The 17,879-nt window shown below is 38.3% G+C and overlaps 1 protein-coding gene across 3 annotated transcripts in view; it reads right to left on the reverse strand.

The window, feature by feature from the left end:
- Nucleotides 1–17,879, reverse strand: part of LOC131223868 (phospholipid-transporting ATPase 1-like) — a 75,213-nt gene that overhangs the window by 31,586 nt on the left and 25,748 nt on the right. For all 3 annotated transcript variants that reach the window (XM_058219397.1, XM_058219399.1, XM_058219398.1), the window contains 2 exons: nucleotides 9,993–10,451; nucleotides 9,134–9,442 (listed from right to left, as the gene is read on the reverse strand). In XM_058219397.1, coding sequence (XP_058075380.1) covers nucleotides 9,241–9,442; nucleotides 9,993–10,451 — 661 coding nt within the window. In that variant the 3' untranslated portion in view covers nucleotides 9,134–9,240. The remainder of the gene's footprint in view (nucleotides 1–9,133; nucleotides 9,443–9,992; nucleotides 10,452–17,879) is intronic.

Raw genomic sequence — 17,879 nt, forward strand, 5'->3', positions numbered from 1 at the left:
ATATATATATATATATATAAAGCTCAAATCAAGGATGCCAACCGTTCATTTTTCCAGGGCCCTCTGATGCGGTATGTGGTTGTAATCTCACTTTAGGCACAAGGCTAAAAAATCAAGCTGACCTGTGATTTAGGTGGGCCACGCCAAATTAAACAGTTGGTAAAGACACGTCAACCGTCAATTTTTCCAGGGCTCACTATGATGATTATGTAAAATCTACTCTAACCATTAGATGCCATAGTAAAATGAAGAAATGGGGCTCAGTGATTCACATGGGCCGCACCAAGAAAATAGTTTTAAGGGTGAGCATTATGTGTACATTGTTTCCAATCATGTGGTCCACCTACATCACGGATGGGGATGATTTTTTGGGCCCTAGACCTAACATGGGGTGACACTAGTGTTGTAATGTGCAACCGCATATGCGATTGCATATGCGCACATTGGAGGGAAAATTGCATACACGATAGTGGAATATGCAATCACACATGCCACACGTGCGACAATATGCGATCGCATATTGGCCCAACAATCAGAAATCTAACTGTTGGGTATTTAATTTAATTTATTTATTTTTATTTTATTTTTTGCGAATCTGAACTTTTTGCCTATAAAAAGGCATTCAAATCCCCTCTATTTGCAAGTTACATTCACTCAAACTCTCCATCTACTCTCATAGTTTAAAATCTCTCATTCTCTCTTACATTCTCCATCTTTCAACTCTCAAGTTCCAAGGCCCAAGCTCCAACTTTTTTCAAGTTTTAATCAAGAATCAAGGATTTCAAGATAGAAGAAGCAAAAATACATTGAATTCCAAGTTTCTTACATCACATAGTTACACTTACATTAAATTCTCTCTCTCTCATTTCATTTTCTACAAGACTACATCTCTCTGTAGTTTTTAGTTTTAAATTTCTAGACACATTTCTCTCATTTCATTTTCTACATTCTTTATTAGATTAAATTCATTCTCCAGAATCTAGATACTAGATAGTTAGTTACAAACTTACATAACATTCATTCATACATACTCTCTTTCTCTACATTTTACATTCTTTAATCTCTAGATTCTCTAATAATCTATTCATTCATTCATTCGCATTTCTATCTAGATTCTCATTTCTATAATCTACATTCATTCATTCTCATTTTCTACATTCTACATTCATTCATTCTCATTCTCTACATTCTATAAATTCAAGAGTCAGGGACTTAAGAGACAGTTTTTATCTCTTTCTCTACATTCAAGAGTCAAGAGGAGACATTTTTTACTTTTACAACTATCAAGCTATAAGATAATATTCAACTTTCAAGAATTAAGCAAGAGTTCAAAGAAGGGAAGAAGCTACATTCTACAAGACTACAAGTCTACAACTAGTCGACTACAAGATTCAAGACAAGATTGAAGAATTTTATATTCGAACTTCTTTTGTTTTGTGTTTAATTGTGTAATTGTGTATTTGTGTAACTCTCTCTCTCTCTCTCTCTCTCTCTCTCTCTCTCTCTCTCTCACACACACACACACACACACACACACACACACACACATTCTCTCCTCTTTTAACACTTGTGTAACTCTAACTCCCTCTCTCTCCCTTTCTTCTCTTCCACTACTAGTGTGTGTGTGTAACTCTCTCTCTTTCCCATCTCTTTAGTCTTTAGTTTTTAGTTTTTTCAAGTTATTAGTTAATTAGTTATAACAAGAATAATGAATACACTACATCATGTCTTCTTCCCAATCTTCATCTTTGAAATCGAAGTTGAATGACCCAGGTTAGAAGTATGGGCACTATCGTAGCGCTACGGATAAGACACATACTATGTGGGTATGTGGTTTTCGGTCGAGGTATACAAAAATGGTTACGTAACGGCCATTATGTAACGGTAATGGCCATTATAGTTGCGCGTTACAGGGTCGTAATGACCACTACAGGAAAAACTGCCTGTAACAGCTCTGCAACGGTCTGTAATAGTCCGTAGTGGCCTCATAACGGACCTGTAATGGTCCCGAAATAGGGTTTTTCCAATATATATATATATATATATTGTAATAGCCATATGCTCAGCTGTTGCGAACCAGTTCCCACGGAATTCATCCAAACTTTTTTGAGAACTCATCATACGTGATGTGACTCCAAAATCTAAACGCGTGAAGCTGCTCGAACAGTGCTGACCTCAGCTCGAACTCGGCTCGGCTCGGCTCGGTCCTCGAGCCTGACTGGCCAGCTCGGCTCAGTTCGGTCAGCAGCTCGGGCCAGCTCGGGCCGAGTTCGAGCCAAGTTCGCCATTGAGGCATTTCCACAAACACCTAAACTACAATTTCAAAATCCCACTATTTTACAAATAAAAGCAATGCTTTTACAGGTATTTTATCAAACACCTTCTAAGCAACATAAAAACCAAGAAAAACAAAGAGAAAAAGGGTATTTGTTTCATGTACATACCTTCCTTGCCACTAACCACATTTCATTGAGTCATTTTGTCAAACAGTTGGTGAGCAACATCAATAGCAAAGTAACCAAGTCACCAAACCGGTTCAATCCGAGTTCAATTCGAGCTGGATTCGATCCGAGTTGAGTCGAGTCGAGCTAGGGTCTGCTCAAACTCGGCTCGAACTCATTTTCGAGCTCAAAAAATCAGCTTGACTTGGCTCGAACTCAGCTTCAAACAGAGTCGAATCGAGCTTTTCAAGTCGAGTCGAGCGAGCTAACCGAGCTAGCTCGGGTCGTGTACACCCCTAACGGTGGCCGTTACAGGCACCATTACCATTATTGAACACCTTAGTTTTGATGGAATTGTGTGGCACAAGCAACACATAACACATACACCAGGGTTAAATGCAAGAGCATATGACAAAATTACTCAAGAAATCTGAAGGGAGATCATGGAGTGTATGGATAAACAATCGAGAAAGAGATGCAATACTGTCATACGTCTCAAGAGGAATAAATAGAATAAGATGCGTACGAAGATACAGACGTAGTTGATTTGGATGACCTATCCGATTTAGACCACCACCAGCCTCGAAAGAGCTTGCGGGCATGGGTCCATGGATAAATGGTGTGCACCACACCCCGAGGATGTGGTCGACCAAATAAGTCAGGGCAAAGGACTGGCTCGAACAACTTTATAAAACAGGTATAAACATAAAGATAGGAAAACCACAATTCAATATATCACTAAGTGGTTTTACCAAATTGACATTGCTTTCGACATAGTTAAGTCAAGAAGTTTCAAATTTATGGTTGAGGCAATAGGTCAATTTGGACCTGGGCTTAAATCTCATTCATATAATAAAATGAGGGAGACGTGCCTCAAAGTCAAGTTAATTATGCACGATCCTTCATAGCCGAATATAAAGAATTGTGAAAAACATACGGTTGCTCGCTCATGGCAGACGGATGGACCGATAGATCTGGTCGGTTTATCATAAACTTTCTGATGAATTGTCTAGCTGGGACAATATTCTTGAAGTCCATGGATATATCGACTCATTCTTATATTGCAGATTACTTAGTTGAGGAAGTAGAGGAGGAATACGTTGTCCAGATAGTTACAGACAACGCAACCTCATACAGAGTTGTCGGTCGTCGTCGGAGAAGAGGCGCCGTTTATTTTGGACCCCTTGTGCTGCCCATTGTATTGATCTTATATTAGAAAATATATGTAAGTTATTTATAAAAGTGATTGCAATGGCAAAAGGAATCACGGTCTTTATGTACAAACATGCCCTTCTTCTTAATCGAATGAGAGAACACATTGGAAGTAACTTGCTACGTCCAACAGTCACCCATTTCACTACAGCCTTGACACAGCAAATATTAAATGGAAAAAAAAAAAAAAAAAAAATCATACCTTAAGAGCTTTGTAATGTCAACCAATTTTACAAATGGGCCTTGGTCAAAGAAGGTTAAAGGGAAATAGGTACAACAAACAACCATTTCACGGAATTTTTGGACACAAGTGGTAAAAGCGTTAAAAGCAACTGAGCCCTTAGTCAATGTGTTGCGATTGATGGACGAGGATGAGAAGCCAACAATGGGTTACATATATAATGTGATGGAGATAGTGAGAAATAAAATCATGGACCATTTGAACTATATAAAGCGTGATTACAGTCCATTATAGATATTATAGTTAAAAGATGGGATAGTCACCCAGCCTGTTTATTCACTTCCCTCGATCTAGCAAAAGCATAGACTATACATATGGTTGGTTTTATTAACGTGTTGGAAAGAATGGTTCCAAATAGAGAAGAACAAGACGAGATCTCAATTCTACTGGACTTTTATATAATAAGTGAGGGCATATTCTCCAGGGATATCGTCATTAGGTATTGAATAATGAAATTGCTCATTAAGTAATATAAATGAATGTCCCAACTCTCTTATAAATAGTTTTTTATGATATAATATACAAAGTCTAACTTATTTAAAATGTTTTTCATATAACTAGTAGGCTACCTATGGAGTGGACCCGAATAGGAAGGATCTAGCTCTAAAGAAGTTGGCTATGAGGATTCTTCGACTCACGTGTTTTGCTAGCGGTTGCGAGCACAACTGGAGCACGTTTGAGGCGGTAAGTTTGGAAAAAATGAAAATGTTAATATGTTATAGACATATCATATGCAGTGCCGGTGAATGTGGTGAGTCAACTTATGCAAGCTCCTCGGATTCCACACTCGAAGGCGGTTGAAAAAATCTTGAGATATTTGAAAATATCACCCAGGAAGGGTGTTTTGCTTGCAAATCATGGATATCTACGCATAAAGCATACACTGATGCAAATTAGGCTTGTAGTGTAAATGATAGCAAGCAACTATAGGATATTGTACTTTTGCGAGAGGAAATTTGGTCACCTGGAGAAGTAAGAAACAAACTGTAGTGGCTAAGTCTAGCGCTAAAGCAGAATATAGGGCTATGGCTTGTGGGGTAGCACAGTTATTGTGGTTGAAAATTATGTTGCGTGATTTGGGAATAAAACTAAATGCTCCTATGAAGTTGCCTTGTGATAACATGGAAGCTATTACCATAGCACAATCCAATTCAACATGACTGTACCAAGTACAATGAAGTTGACAGGCACTTCATTTGTGAACAAGTTATCTCTCAAGACCTTTCAATTGTTTACCATTTGTAAAAACTGAGAATTAGCTTGTTGCCATTTAACTAAGGGAGTTATTAAGCCAAAATTAGAATTTGTTCTTAGCCAGCTCGGCATGATAGATATCTATGCCCAGCTTGAGAGGGAGTGTTGAGCTATGTGTTTAGAAAGGACCTTTTTTAAAGATGGGATAGAATAAGGGCCTATTTGTATTTTTCAAAGTTCCTTTTATATAAATAGCAAAGGGGGCTGGAACGCAGGAAGCTTTTTTTGCTTTCCTCCAAACATTCTCTTTTCTTCTCCTGTCTCATTCTCTTCTTTTTCTTCTTCTTCTTCTAATACCTATCTCTCTAAGATTTATTCCTCTTTTCTACTCCATCCAAATGAATCCCATCTTATAAATGACCCAAAATCCAAGAGTTCGTTCAAACTACGTATGCATTTTAAGTAAGAATAGCTCACAAGTATCTTTAAGTCGTCCGTTCTTTTTGTATAACAATAACAGTGACCCACTTGATAATTGGACTAGGCCAATGGGTAGTTCCGACCATTCATCATTAGCAATGTTTTAAATAACATATAGCATAGCGTAGCGTTTGGCTCTCTATAGCATGCAGTGTAAGCTGGGCAATACTTAATACTTTTTAAATGAAATAAAAAAATACATATATATGATAAATTTTACAAAATGCATAGTTCCTATGAGTTCTTGACTGCGAAATTTGGATCATCAACCACATATTTCCTTGCAAAATCTCTCTCTCTTTGCCTTCAAACATCTCTAAGTGTGACCTCTTTTTTTTATTTTTTGAAAAATCACAAATTCATAATATGGACCACCATTTGGATGGTCCGGATTAATCTAAGTGCTCTATCCATGATAAGGACCACAATTTGGATGGGTCCAGATTGATCTAATGTAGTGCCACATGTGATGGGGATGAGTCACCACCATTCTAAAATAGGTGTTAAACTAACATCGAAGAAACACTTAAGAAAAAAAGAGAGATTTCAAGTAGTGTATGCTTCCTGCGCTACATCTAGCGTAAGCCATGCCCCATAGCTTACGTTACCTGCATACGCTACATAGCGTTTTAGCTACACTACACCACGTATCGTACATTACATTATGAGCGCTACTGAAAACAATGATCATCGACCTAGCCAGGCATGAACATCAGGCCTGGATTTCAAGCCAAGGCCTGGACCTCAGGCCAAGTTTAGGAGCCCAAGCAAGGCCAAGATGCCCGGCCCATTGCCACTTCATGGTACTTACAAGAATAAAAGAGACATACGTGCACTAACTATTGCGGGATTTAAAACGTGATATCATGAAAGTTTAAGAGAAGGTAATTGAACAAAAGATTTAGGCATGACATAAACATATCAAAAAATCAGTTTGAATTTATGCCCGGAAGGTCAACCATTAAGGCTATGTCCTACTTAGTTGATGGAAAAATAAAGGCTGAGGAAGAAGGATCTCCACATGGTCTTTGTTGACTTAGAGAGAGCATACCATAGGATCGCTAAATAGATAATTTGGTAGGTGTTGGGAAGAAAGGAGTCTCAAGAGGATAGCAAAAAAGATTCATAGAAAGAAAAAACAAAATGACAACCAAAATAGACAATGTCACTAGTGCCATCTTATTTCTATACCCACATCAAGAACAGATATTCCTTCCAACTCGGGCCAAGCCATAGGGACATGAATTAGATTTTTGGTGCAGGATACACTTTTAAATGCAGGTAAGGATATTTTTAAATAAATGCAAGCAGATCCAGCTCTAACTAACTGCAGAAACAGAACCATGGATCAAATCTGGTTAACCTTTTGTAAATAAGAGCGGGAATCATTTTTAGAATAACAAAGCCAACCAATTGAACTAGTTAAGAAAGTTTTGCAGCAGAAAACCAATTTTAGATGAACCAACTGATCTAAAAGACTTTTGAGGCAGAAAATCCAGATTTTACAATCTTCTATTGCAAGCATTAAAACTCCAAACAGCTACTAAAGAATCTCTAAATATAAGAAGTAAATAGAAGACAACAACTATTCCTAAAAACATTTTAGATCTATTGCAAAATCAAGGCCTATTTCTACGACTGTATGGACCTATAGGGCCATGCGGCTACTGTAGATCTTTTATATATGTCATCAGCCTGCTGCTTCTCTTCCCATAAATGGTTTCTGCTGCCGTTGCTGCTGACTTTCTTGCCAAAACAGCAACCAGTAGCAGTGAACTTCTAGAAGAGGACATGAACTGCTAAAAATAGGCATCCTTCTTGCAAAAATGAGAACATATAATCTGGATGTAGATCCAGATTGGTATAACTGGCCATCTGGTTGATCCTGTGGACCCTACAGTTCAACCGGAGTGTGGGATAAGCCACCGATTGGATCCGTGGGTTCACATTCCAATCAGGATGGGTATTTTGGACCAGACTTGTCACCAGATGTATCTGATTGAGATCTTTCATCCAGCCAATCTGAACTGTAGATGAATCCCGGATCTTTAATTTGGATAGATGGTGGTCCAAATATTCAACCTGGACAGTTGGATCTTTCATCGAGACACTCAGATGGGATTCATCGGAGCCGGATCTTCAATCCGATGGTCTGATCTTTGATCAGCCAGCTTCTGGGACCCATCTAGATGTGTGCCTGGAGGCATCATGAAGTCTCATACATAACTCCATGCCAATCCCATGGTACTCATCATTCATTCAGGATTCTATATATAGAACGGCATCAACGAGACAACTGAAAAGCCAATTCATATTAAAATCAACAAAGCAAAGAAGAGTTCTCCAAAAGAACCGAAAAAATCAGGTCCACTTTGTAACAAAGAAGAAACAGATAACATTGAGAGCACAGAGAACAAACAAGGAAAATGAAGCCTTAACATCAAATGCAAAATCCATCCTTGATTGATAGATATGCTTGGTTAGTAGATTTTCATATAGAAGTTAAATAATAACACACCTGTATTTAAGGCACCCATCTCTACATGCAAAAACATACTAACATGGCACATTTGTGCAAGATTGAAGTCATTCATCAGGTGGGTCCCTCCTCCTAAATGCTCTGGCTTAAGATTCAGTCTGGTCCACTCATCAAGTGGTTACAATGTAGAAACAAATAATCATATAGAATTTTTTTTTCCCAAAATATTTTCTCCAGCACATGACAAGTGATGCCTGAATCACAGACCAGGGCATCTAGGAGATGAAACCCACCTGATGGGCATTTTTCACACACATGTGCAATGTTAGCACATGTTGGCATATGGAGGGGTTTCCCTGTACAAGCAACTTCATATATTCTAGCATTGGCCACAATATTAATTTCATATATATATATATATATATATATATATATATATATATATATATATATATATATATATATATGGGAAAAGGTACTATGCGCTCGACCTCACGATAAGCTCCCGTGAGGTCGAGCTGTGTGGGCCCCGCCGTGATGCGTGTCGACCATCAACACCGTGCATTTGATGGGTCCCCTTTAAATTATGGGATATCCCAAAAATCAGCCGTATACGGAACTCAGGTGGGCCATACCATCTAAAATCATGTGAAGACACCGTTAAAACATATAAAAGCACTTGGTGGGGCCCACCTGAAATTTGCATGCGTCTGAAACTTGGTCTGAACCCTCATCCAAGTGGGACACACATAATGGATGGGCTGGATTTGCAAACCACATCTCCGTGGGCCCAAAAAATGATTATGAATGTTTTAATGGTGCACGGCCCCTCTCCACTTCTGTATGTGGTGTGGCCCACACAAGTCACAGATTGACTTGATTTTTGAGACCTAGGCCCACGATGGAATGTTACATCTGACTGGTGGGGTAGATGTTCGAAACGCATCACGGTGGGGCCCACACAGCTCGACCTCATGGGACGGACTCATGAGGTCGAGCGCATAGTACCTTTTCCCTATATATATATATATATATATATATATATGTATGGCGAGGAAGGAAAAAGAAATGCAACTATGCACTTACCATGGATTAATAAATGGCAAGCTCCTAAGGAAGTGATGAGATCGACGAACTCAAGGCGAACCACATAAAGAAAAATGAGGTTTCTCTACAAGAAAGCAATATACATGTTAACTGGAATCTTGATCAGGCTTCAACCCCAATTGGTTGGGCAGTTTTCTCAATATTTCAGCTTCTCTGGCTATCTGAATATCTGATGGCCAAAAGGTCTGTTGCATAACTTTAAAAAGAAAGCGAGGAAGCAGCGCTACAATTGTTATCAGTAAAATGGTGAGCCAATATGTCGGCGACAGGGCCAAATGGTAAATTGTCCTGCCAAAGACAGAAGTTTTAGATACTGCAATATGAGCATATAAGGATTGCTAGTCCCCAAGAACTATAGACCTTGTCCTTCCATTGGTGGGAGTATTATATCCCACCTGAAAAGTAATAACTAATAAGACATTCTATGTTTTGTATAGGCCCCCTTATTTTTGCACCATTGTAGGACATGGTGACTCCTAGAAGCAAATCATCAACGCGCCAGTAAAAATATATTACAATACTAGAACAGATATTTTAAACATTTATATTTAAGATATCCTAAAAGTGGGGAAAAAAAAAACAGCAACAACAAAAAAGTATAAATAGTTTTTATGAGTAAATATATCCCAATAATGAGATAATAATAATAATAATAATAACTAAAATGTTAGAAATGTACATTGAGCTGTTTCCAGCAGTGTCATGTGATGAAGTGGCAATAAACCTAGAAGGTGCCATGTCCTTGACAACGGTGAGACTATAGTTCTTGTGGACAATTAAACCAATCCTCATATATAATTCCAAGGACGCAAAAAAATATGTAAATGACCATACTTACCAGTAATTAGGAAATGCAGGTATGGAATCCAATATCACCATGCAAGCATAGGTGATGATTATTGACCCCCATGTAGCAATGTGAGTGATCAATACCCAGCGCTGGATGTCCATTGCCAAGTGGACATTCACCAGCACAACAACTGAAATTGTCCACAAACTGCCCATACTCCAGATGTCAATCTGACTGTTCCTGTAAGTAAATAGAGGTATGTAGAAGAGAACAAGACTTTGCCAAAGAGTGTCAATCATTGTAATCCAAAAGAGGTTCATATTGTAACTCTCTTGTCTATGCCCCGCACCATAGAGTTTTGGATGCTGGAGGAGTGTCTTGTGACTCAGGTCCTTGTCCAGAATACCCACCACGATTGTAGGAACAGAAGTGTAGATGACAGAGTAGAATACGCTGCTCCAGTCCGTCAAAGCAGAAGTTGTAGAAAATGCTGTGCATAATATATACCTGCAAATAAACATGTTATCAAGCTAAGCTGGATAACACCATTGTAGCATATAATTAGGTGATGAAGTTACATCTCAAGTTTGAGGTGAGTGAATTCCTTACAATGGCAGCCCCCATGTCTTACTAAACAAAATCTAGTTGCAAATCACCAAAAAATACCGCAAACTAAGCACTCCAACTTTTATTCATTTGTGCAAGGGATGTTTAAGTTGACAAGCAAAAGCCTGGCTAAATAAGTGCTAATGTTAATTGGGTTATAAAACATCTACCAATAATCATGAGAGTTTCTGTTTCAAATCTTGATTGGCAAAATGGGTTCGTAAAGCCAACTCTACTATCTGGGATAAGACTATGGTTATGATGACAATGCTGACATTTAAGTTGACATAAATAATGGTATTGGCATTCAACTAGTCCTAGAAAATCTGAAGTGCAAGTCTCATAAAAAACAAAAGTAGATGATTAAGTATTAACAATGACTTGAGAAGAGAGTTTGTAGAGCTCTGTAGAGCCCACCATGTTGCGTACAAGGGATCATGTAACAGTTTCAGCCGGCATATCAACTGATACGGCCCTATAATGTTTGTTTTTTCTTTTTTGAAAAACAAATTCTCAAAATTATTGGTAAAAAAAAATTTTTTTTTTTTAAATGTGAGGATCCCAAATAGGTGATTCTTTCTTTTTTTTTTCTTTTTTGGACATGTACTTGATGGTGTAATGGGCCATTCTTTGGTTACGATGCTGACCTGTTGAAAGTTGACCAAATAAGGCCTAATCACGTATGATTCGGTGGATTACGGCCCATTACATAAAAATACAACAAAAGAAAGATGCAAAATGAAAAAAGGTGAGTTTGCACCAAAATATTTCCCAAAATGTTCTACTCCAATTCGATTCATTGAATCCCAATCAAAGTTTGTGTTTTGATCCTCAAAATGGGCCTAGATCCACTTTAATACTAGCTGGTCTAAATTTAGTTTTAAGTTTCCATCATGGTTGAAATGAATAAAGAAGAAGAACGCAAAGGAAACTAAAAGCAAAAACTTCCATAATGGGAAATCTACGACTTTATCTGGTTGTAATGACCGCATAGGCCCCATAATGATCTCAATATAGGTGTATCAACTGATGCAAGCCAATATGCTCCCTTTTTTTTCATAAGGGAGGACTGATTCACCAACATATCACATGATAGGGGGCAATATGGCCCATTCTTCATAACGGACCAATGCACCCCCGTATCCCATAATGGGGGTAACCATTTCCTATATGTAATGGTAGATACAACCATAACGTAACCATTGTTGTAGACCATGGTTGTGCATTTGACACCACCACTCTGTCCATCAGGTGTTCCATCCCATTTTTACTGTACACCAAAAAACAAGTCCCAATCCAAAATTTAGATGGGCCACACCATTGGAAACAATGTAAATCACAAATAACTCTCTATGTTCGTGTGGTATGGCCTGCCTGAGCTTTTGATCAGTCTGATTCTTGGACTGTATATACACCCTTGCGAGGCAGACCTGATGAACAGGTTGGATACAATGTACACACCATGGTTGGTTCCAAGCATAAACCTATGGTTGGCATCCCCTCCCCATCGTTCCCTGTGCATCCCACCTAAGTGGTGGATCGGGATAATTTTTTGGTCCCATGGCCTAGAATTGACAAGTGATTCTGATGGACGAAGTAGATTCCACAAGCACCACACAACAGCCTCACAGAGCTCAAGTGTTTTACCCACTGCAGAAACCAGGTGTTGCAGAGGATTCATGTCCAGATTTTATTTTTATTTTTATTTTTATTTTTATTTTTTTTATGAGAAGCTAACCAGTTTCGGCTCAGGTGGTTCGGCATGTTCCTCCCATGTTGGGCTGGAGAAGCCGTGAAGGGTATCAAGGTGAGCACATGTTGTCTTGCAAATAGGCATATGGGGAATATCCAGCGCTGAGATCGGAAGGATGGGTTTTTCTTGGAAAACAAAGCCATTAGCAACAACTACCAATGACCGATAAATTGCCTACAGGGAGATTCACACAAATCACCATAGCATTATCCAATGGACAAGTCTGAATAGGCTCGGGACCAACAATTACTATCTCTACACGAGTTCATATACACCAGGCACAGTACCCAATTAATGCACCCAATGATTTTAAATGCATAGATTGGTCAAAGCATCAATCTGAACCATTCATTGGGTTCGTCCCATTCATCATAGCGCAGATGCAAAATTCACACTTACTAGAGGAAATTGTCATTCGATCAATGCCATACGAAAATGGGCAGTCTAGATTAAAAAAGTTCCAATCCAAATCCAATATAAATAGTCCACCCATAGGGTCAACATGTCAACAACAAACCATTTTGATACCATCATAACCGAGGCTCCACAAATCAACAGGTCTCGAAAAGACAGTTTGTAACGTTGGTAGCTTGGCAATCCAACAGTTATGAAGTGAGAGGCCAATTTTTTTTTTTTTCAAGTTAATAACATCTGATCAATATGAATTCATAACAATACACTATTTTAAATTAGTTATCTTTTATAACTTAATTTCAGAATCTATCTTCCACATACATTGCATACATAGTACACACAAGGTTGACTAGTAATAAACAAATAGAAAGAAAATAAAAAACGCATTCATGACCCTACTTTTCGCACATGAAACATGTGCACACAATCCAAAGTCCAAACTGATCATCATGTAGGCCCCACCTTGAACAGGCCATACTTAAAATTCCTCTCGTTACACAATTCTAATCCTTTGAGAAAAAAATTTAGTTGAAAGTGGATGGTTAAATGAACTTCATTTCACTTATTAATAATGATGGGGACATCACGCGCACCCACGCCGCCCCTACACACGTACGGAAGGAGAGGGAGGGCCCCACCGTCAATCTGGCTCAATGACGACGTCTAGGGAGGACCTCCTAATTAGAAGACGAAGTTTTGGTTCATTAGAGTGGGCTCGATAATCAAGTAAAACCCATATGGGATCTCATGATCGGGGCCCACTAGTCGGATTGATTTTATATTTTAGGTTTTGATTATTTATGTACTTTAGAATATCATGAACGCTTTAGATTTCTTTGATTAGTTTTTATTTTGGTTTACTTCATCGCCAAGTAATAGGTCGTACACATGGCGCGAGTTTAGGGGTATAGAGTTTTCTTATAAATAAGCACCCCTTATAGTTCTTTTGATTCATTGAAGTTGAATAAAAATCCCTAAGTGTTTTTCTACACTCTGAGTTTCTGAGTTGTGGAAAATTTCAAGTGGGTGTGAAGCCCTCCCTTTTCAAAGGGCTAAATTCAAGTGGATGCGAAACCTTTCCTTTTCGAAGGACTAACTATCGTGGTGCAAAGTCACGTTTATCCAGATCTGCCTCATCCATCTTATTTCATCCATTCTACAATCATCTTCGCTTCAAATCCGCTTGTTTTGCAAATGTTCGTCTCTCTACAGCCAGTTCCAGAATCTGGCCCTGCAGGAGGGCTGAAACTTCGACGGAGCACCGCGCCCCGACTGCATATCGGATTGCGACAACATTTGGAGGGTTTGAAGTCCCCCCTTGGCCGACAAAGGTCAAGGAATCAGTTTGGGGATTCGGGCACCCACCACACGTGCGGCCAACCTACTACGCACGTGCGCCAGGCCCTAGCCCGCTGTCCGCACGCAGGAGCTGTCCCAGGTTCAGGTTTTCTTCTTATTTTTCTCTTTTTATACCTAATTTCATAAACCCTAACCCTAGATTACATTATCCCTAATTGATTTGCCCTGTTTCTTACCCTAGGGTTCCTTGAATCGAAATTGGAGAATTCCTTGGATTAGGGACTGATTGCTATGCATGTGTGGTTGATTTTTATTTCCCTTTGAGTATTGTTTGGTCCATAATTTTACTGATCCAGTCCTAACCTGTGTAGGCCTGGACCCGTGCAGATTCCCCTTTACTTGAATGTTTGAACTTTTGTGTGGGATGTGGAATTATTATGTAATCGGTCTGCATTAGTCTGATCTAAGCCTGAATTCTTGCATATCATATTTAAATTTCATGTCCTGCATCAAATAAACCATCCAATTTTCCTTCCCCAAAAGTCCCCCACTAGAATGGTTAGGATTGTCAGATCAACATGATTATTGGGGCATGGCCCACCCAAAAGGCAAGTAAAAGAAAGTGACCAACACCAGAACTAGCACTAGTTTTAGCCTTACCTAAATCTATCAATTGTAAGTTGATAGCTTAATAAGATGAAAGGAGTTTTTAAAGAGAGATCCTTTCATAAATAGAATAAACTATGTGACTTTCCTTTGCTAAAGATGAACAGATGCATGCAAGTACATGCTCCATTAGACAAATTTCATTGAGTTTAGAACTTAGAACTATCAGGTTAAATAAGAAGTTACATTTTCTTTGAGAGTGTTTGTGTAGAGTAAAAGCAACCCTCTTACATTCCCTCACTGAATTGCAACATGGACTAAAAGCAGGAAGCCCACAGCTTCATACTATCAGTTCCTTCCCTCTTTTGTTTTTTTCTTTTTGTGTGTGTGCGTGTGTTTGTGAAAGGTAATTTCATATTATCATCTTCCTTACCCTTTTGTAGGAAGAAGTCCCACAAGTCAGTTTTCGTGTCCTCATCCAGACAAAAACATTAGGATTGCTGGGTGTGTTTCAGAGAAGATCAAGTAAATGGATGACACAGATCCGAGGCACCCAAATCATCAGACAACATCAAACCTCAATGAAATTGAAGTGTTAAAAGGGTTACTTTCATGTTAATACCCCCTTGCATAAATTGAGGGTACTAAATCAGTAGGAAGGTCAAGTAAATGGATGACACAGATCCGAAGCACCCAAATCATCAGACAACGTCAAACTTCAATGAAATTGAAGTGTTAAAAGGGTTCCTTTCATGTTAATACCCCCTTGCATAAATTGAGGGTACTAAACCAGTAGGCTCATAACTACCAATTGATGAGTAACATATCATTCAGTATTCAGAACTAGTTTTTTGAATTTTAACTCTAACAGTCTAAACCAGTGAGTTCATAATCACTTTCTAGTTTTAAAGAAACATTTCATTTATCAATGTATCTTTGGCACAGGTCTAAGTTGCAACAAGGGTCCCAACATCTTTTGAATTTGTGGACCATTTGCAGTTGACTTTTGGGGCTAAACTTCTGGGTTTGCCATTGCTATTTTTTTAATGATTATGGTCGTCGCTAATTGTTTGGATCTCTGAAGATCTTAAAGGTTAATTCCCTAGATATACACATTCTATTTTAAGCCGTTACGTTTTGGCAAAATCTTTGAAGATTCAGTTGTTGCTGTTTAGTATCTTATTGTGTATAGACTAGCTTAATTTCTTAATCAATCTTAAAGAGTTGGAAAATCCTGATCAAAGATTTAAAAGGATTATAAGATATTTGTTCATGGTCTATGACTCTATAAAAGGGGGTTGTTCTAGGAGGTAGAGACATTATATGACTCTTGAGTTTTCTGAAGTTCTTTTTCTTTACTTTTTTTCCATTCTTTTTTTGTGAAGATTGTTTTCTGAAGTTCTTTGATTACTTATAGCCGGTGTTTTAAATATCGATGGTATCAGCCAATATATTCCACGAATATATCTTGTATCCCACCAGTGCGAAATGCACACGTAGTGCAATATATCCTACATGTTCGATCTAGTGAGCATTTTTTAATTTCAATCATTTTATTTTTTGTAAATCATGTTAAATTAGTGTCAAATTGTTACAAATCCATGATTTTTCATGTTTTGCATGAAAAATCATGGATTGGGAGCTTCGAATTCAAGATTTGGAGGAGATGGGCCAAGTTGTGAAAAATTGTAAAAAATAAAAATTTCTCAATTTCTCGCAAATCGTTTGCAATCTGTGTCCAAACATCAAATCAAACATGTATGTAACCTAATCTAGTGATTATTCTTTTGTTTTTGAATGAATTGCTTCTGTTTCCACACCTCTTCTTACATTTATAAATTATATGAATAGACATTGAATATATTTGCATCAATTCAGTTAGACAACGCATAGATTAGGACCCCATAAAAAGAAAACCTATTATGTGTACTTGTTTTTTGTAATGTTTTGATTTATAAGTGTATTGATGTCTTTTTTAACAATCACCGAAGTTTCATTAAAAAATTCAACCAATTTCCTAATGTTTCCCCATGTTTCCAACAACAATGATACATTACATGATACAACCGATATATCCCATGCGATAACCGATACGTATCCATATCCCAAGAACGCGATACGTAATGTGATACCGATATTTCGAACACTGCTTGTAACCGGCATAGTGATTTCAATTCCAATAGGTTATTTATCCCTTTCTATTCCAATATTCTTGTGTGGTCTATGTACTTCGACTATTTTAACAATTTGAGTTCTCATTCATTCTATAACTGCATTGCATCATTTGGGGATTGTTGCCAAATTTCAACTCTATATCATCTCCTAATGGCTTTGAAGGCGGTGAAAGAAAACAAGTTCACACAAGTAACCCACTGACCAAGCACTCAGAGAGCGAGTAGATCAACTCGTGCATAACATAGGTGATCTCACTAATCAAGTGAGAGATCTCCAGTGCAAAAGGAATCCAAAGACCGAGGTTGGAGCATGAGGGAAGGGGTAGGTTCCCATCACATTCCCTACCAACCAGTGGCCCTAGCTGGTGAAGACACCAATAATCAAATTGTCAATTGTTAAAACATAAGAAAGATCTTAGAATAAATGTAGATGCTTCAAAATTCTATATCTGTTTACATGTTGACGACTTCAATGATCAGCAAAGCAAGGTGGAGGTGTTCAATACAAGGAAGTCACCATCCATTAGAAGGTTAATTTAGAGTCATTTAGTTCTTTGGTCATGCATTAGCACAGTGGTCTTCATGCCAAACTGATCCATCAACAATGACCAGACAGTAAGGCTAACTTCAAGGAAAGGAAGTCACCAACCATCTAAAAGTTAAACTGATTGCTATGAAGTTCTTTGGCCATGCGTTAGGATGGTGGAACGGTCTTTAAGCCATAACGAATCCACCAACAATGATGGAACAGTAAGTTAACTTCCCATGAAAGGTGGCCAATTGACCATAGGAACTCCCATAGGTTAAGGGACAATACACAAACATCCAACAATGAAGCAAAACCCCAATCCACAGGGAAGACGGAAAGTGGCCATAGACAAGGGACCATAACCCCCAAGTTAGAACAAAGTTGCACTCCTTCCGCATGCTTTAAATGTAAGCAACCGGAACATGCTTTTGAATGTCCTTTAATCAGTCCAGAGTAAAAGTAGATTCAATTGAGGAAAGGGTTCATGTTGAAGACAGACCAGGTCACACAGACAAAAGAAGAGCACGACACATCAATAAAGTATGAAGAACTTT

Source organism: Magnolia sinica, chromosome 13 (assembly GCF_029962835.1).
Source record: "Magnolia sinica isolate HGM2019 chromosome 13, MsV1, whole genome shotgun sequence".
Taxonomy (NCBI): Eukaryota; Viridiplantae; Streptophyta; class Magnoliopsida; order Magnoliales; family Magnoliaceae; genus Magnolia; species Magnolia sinica.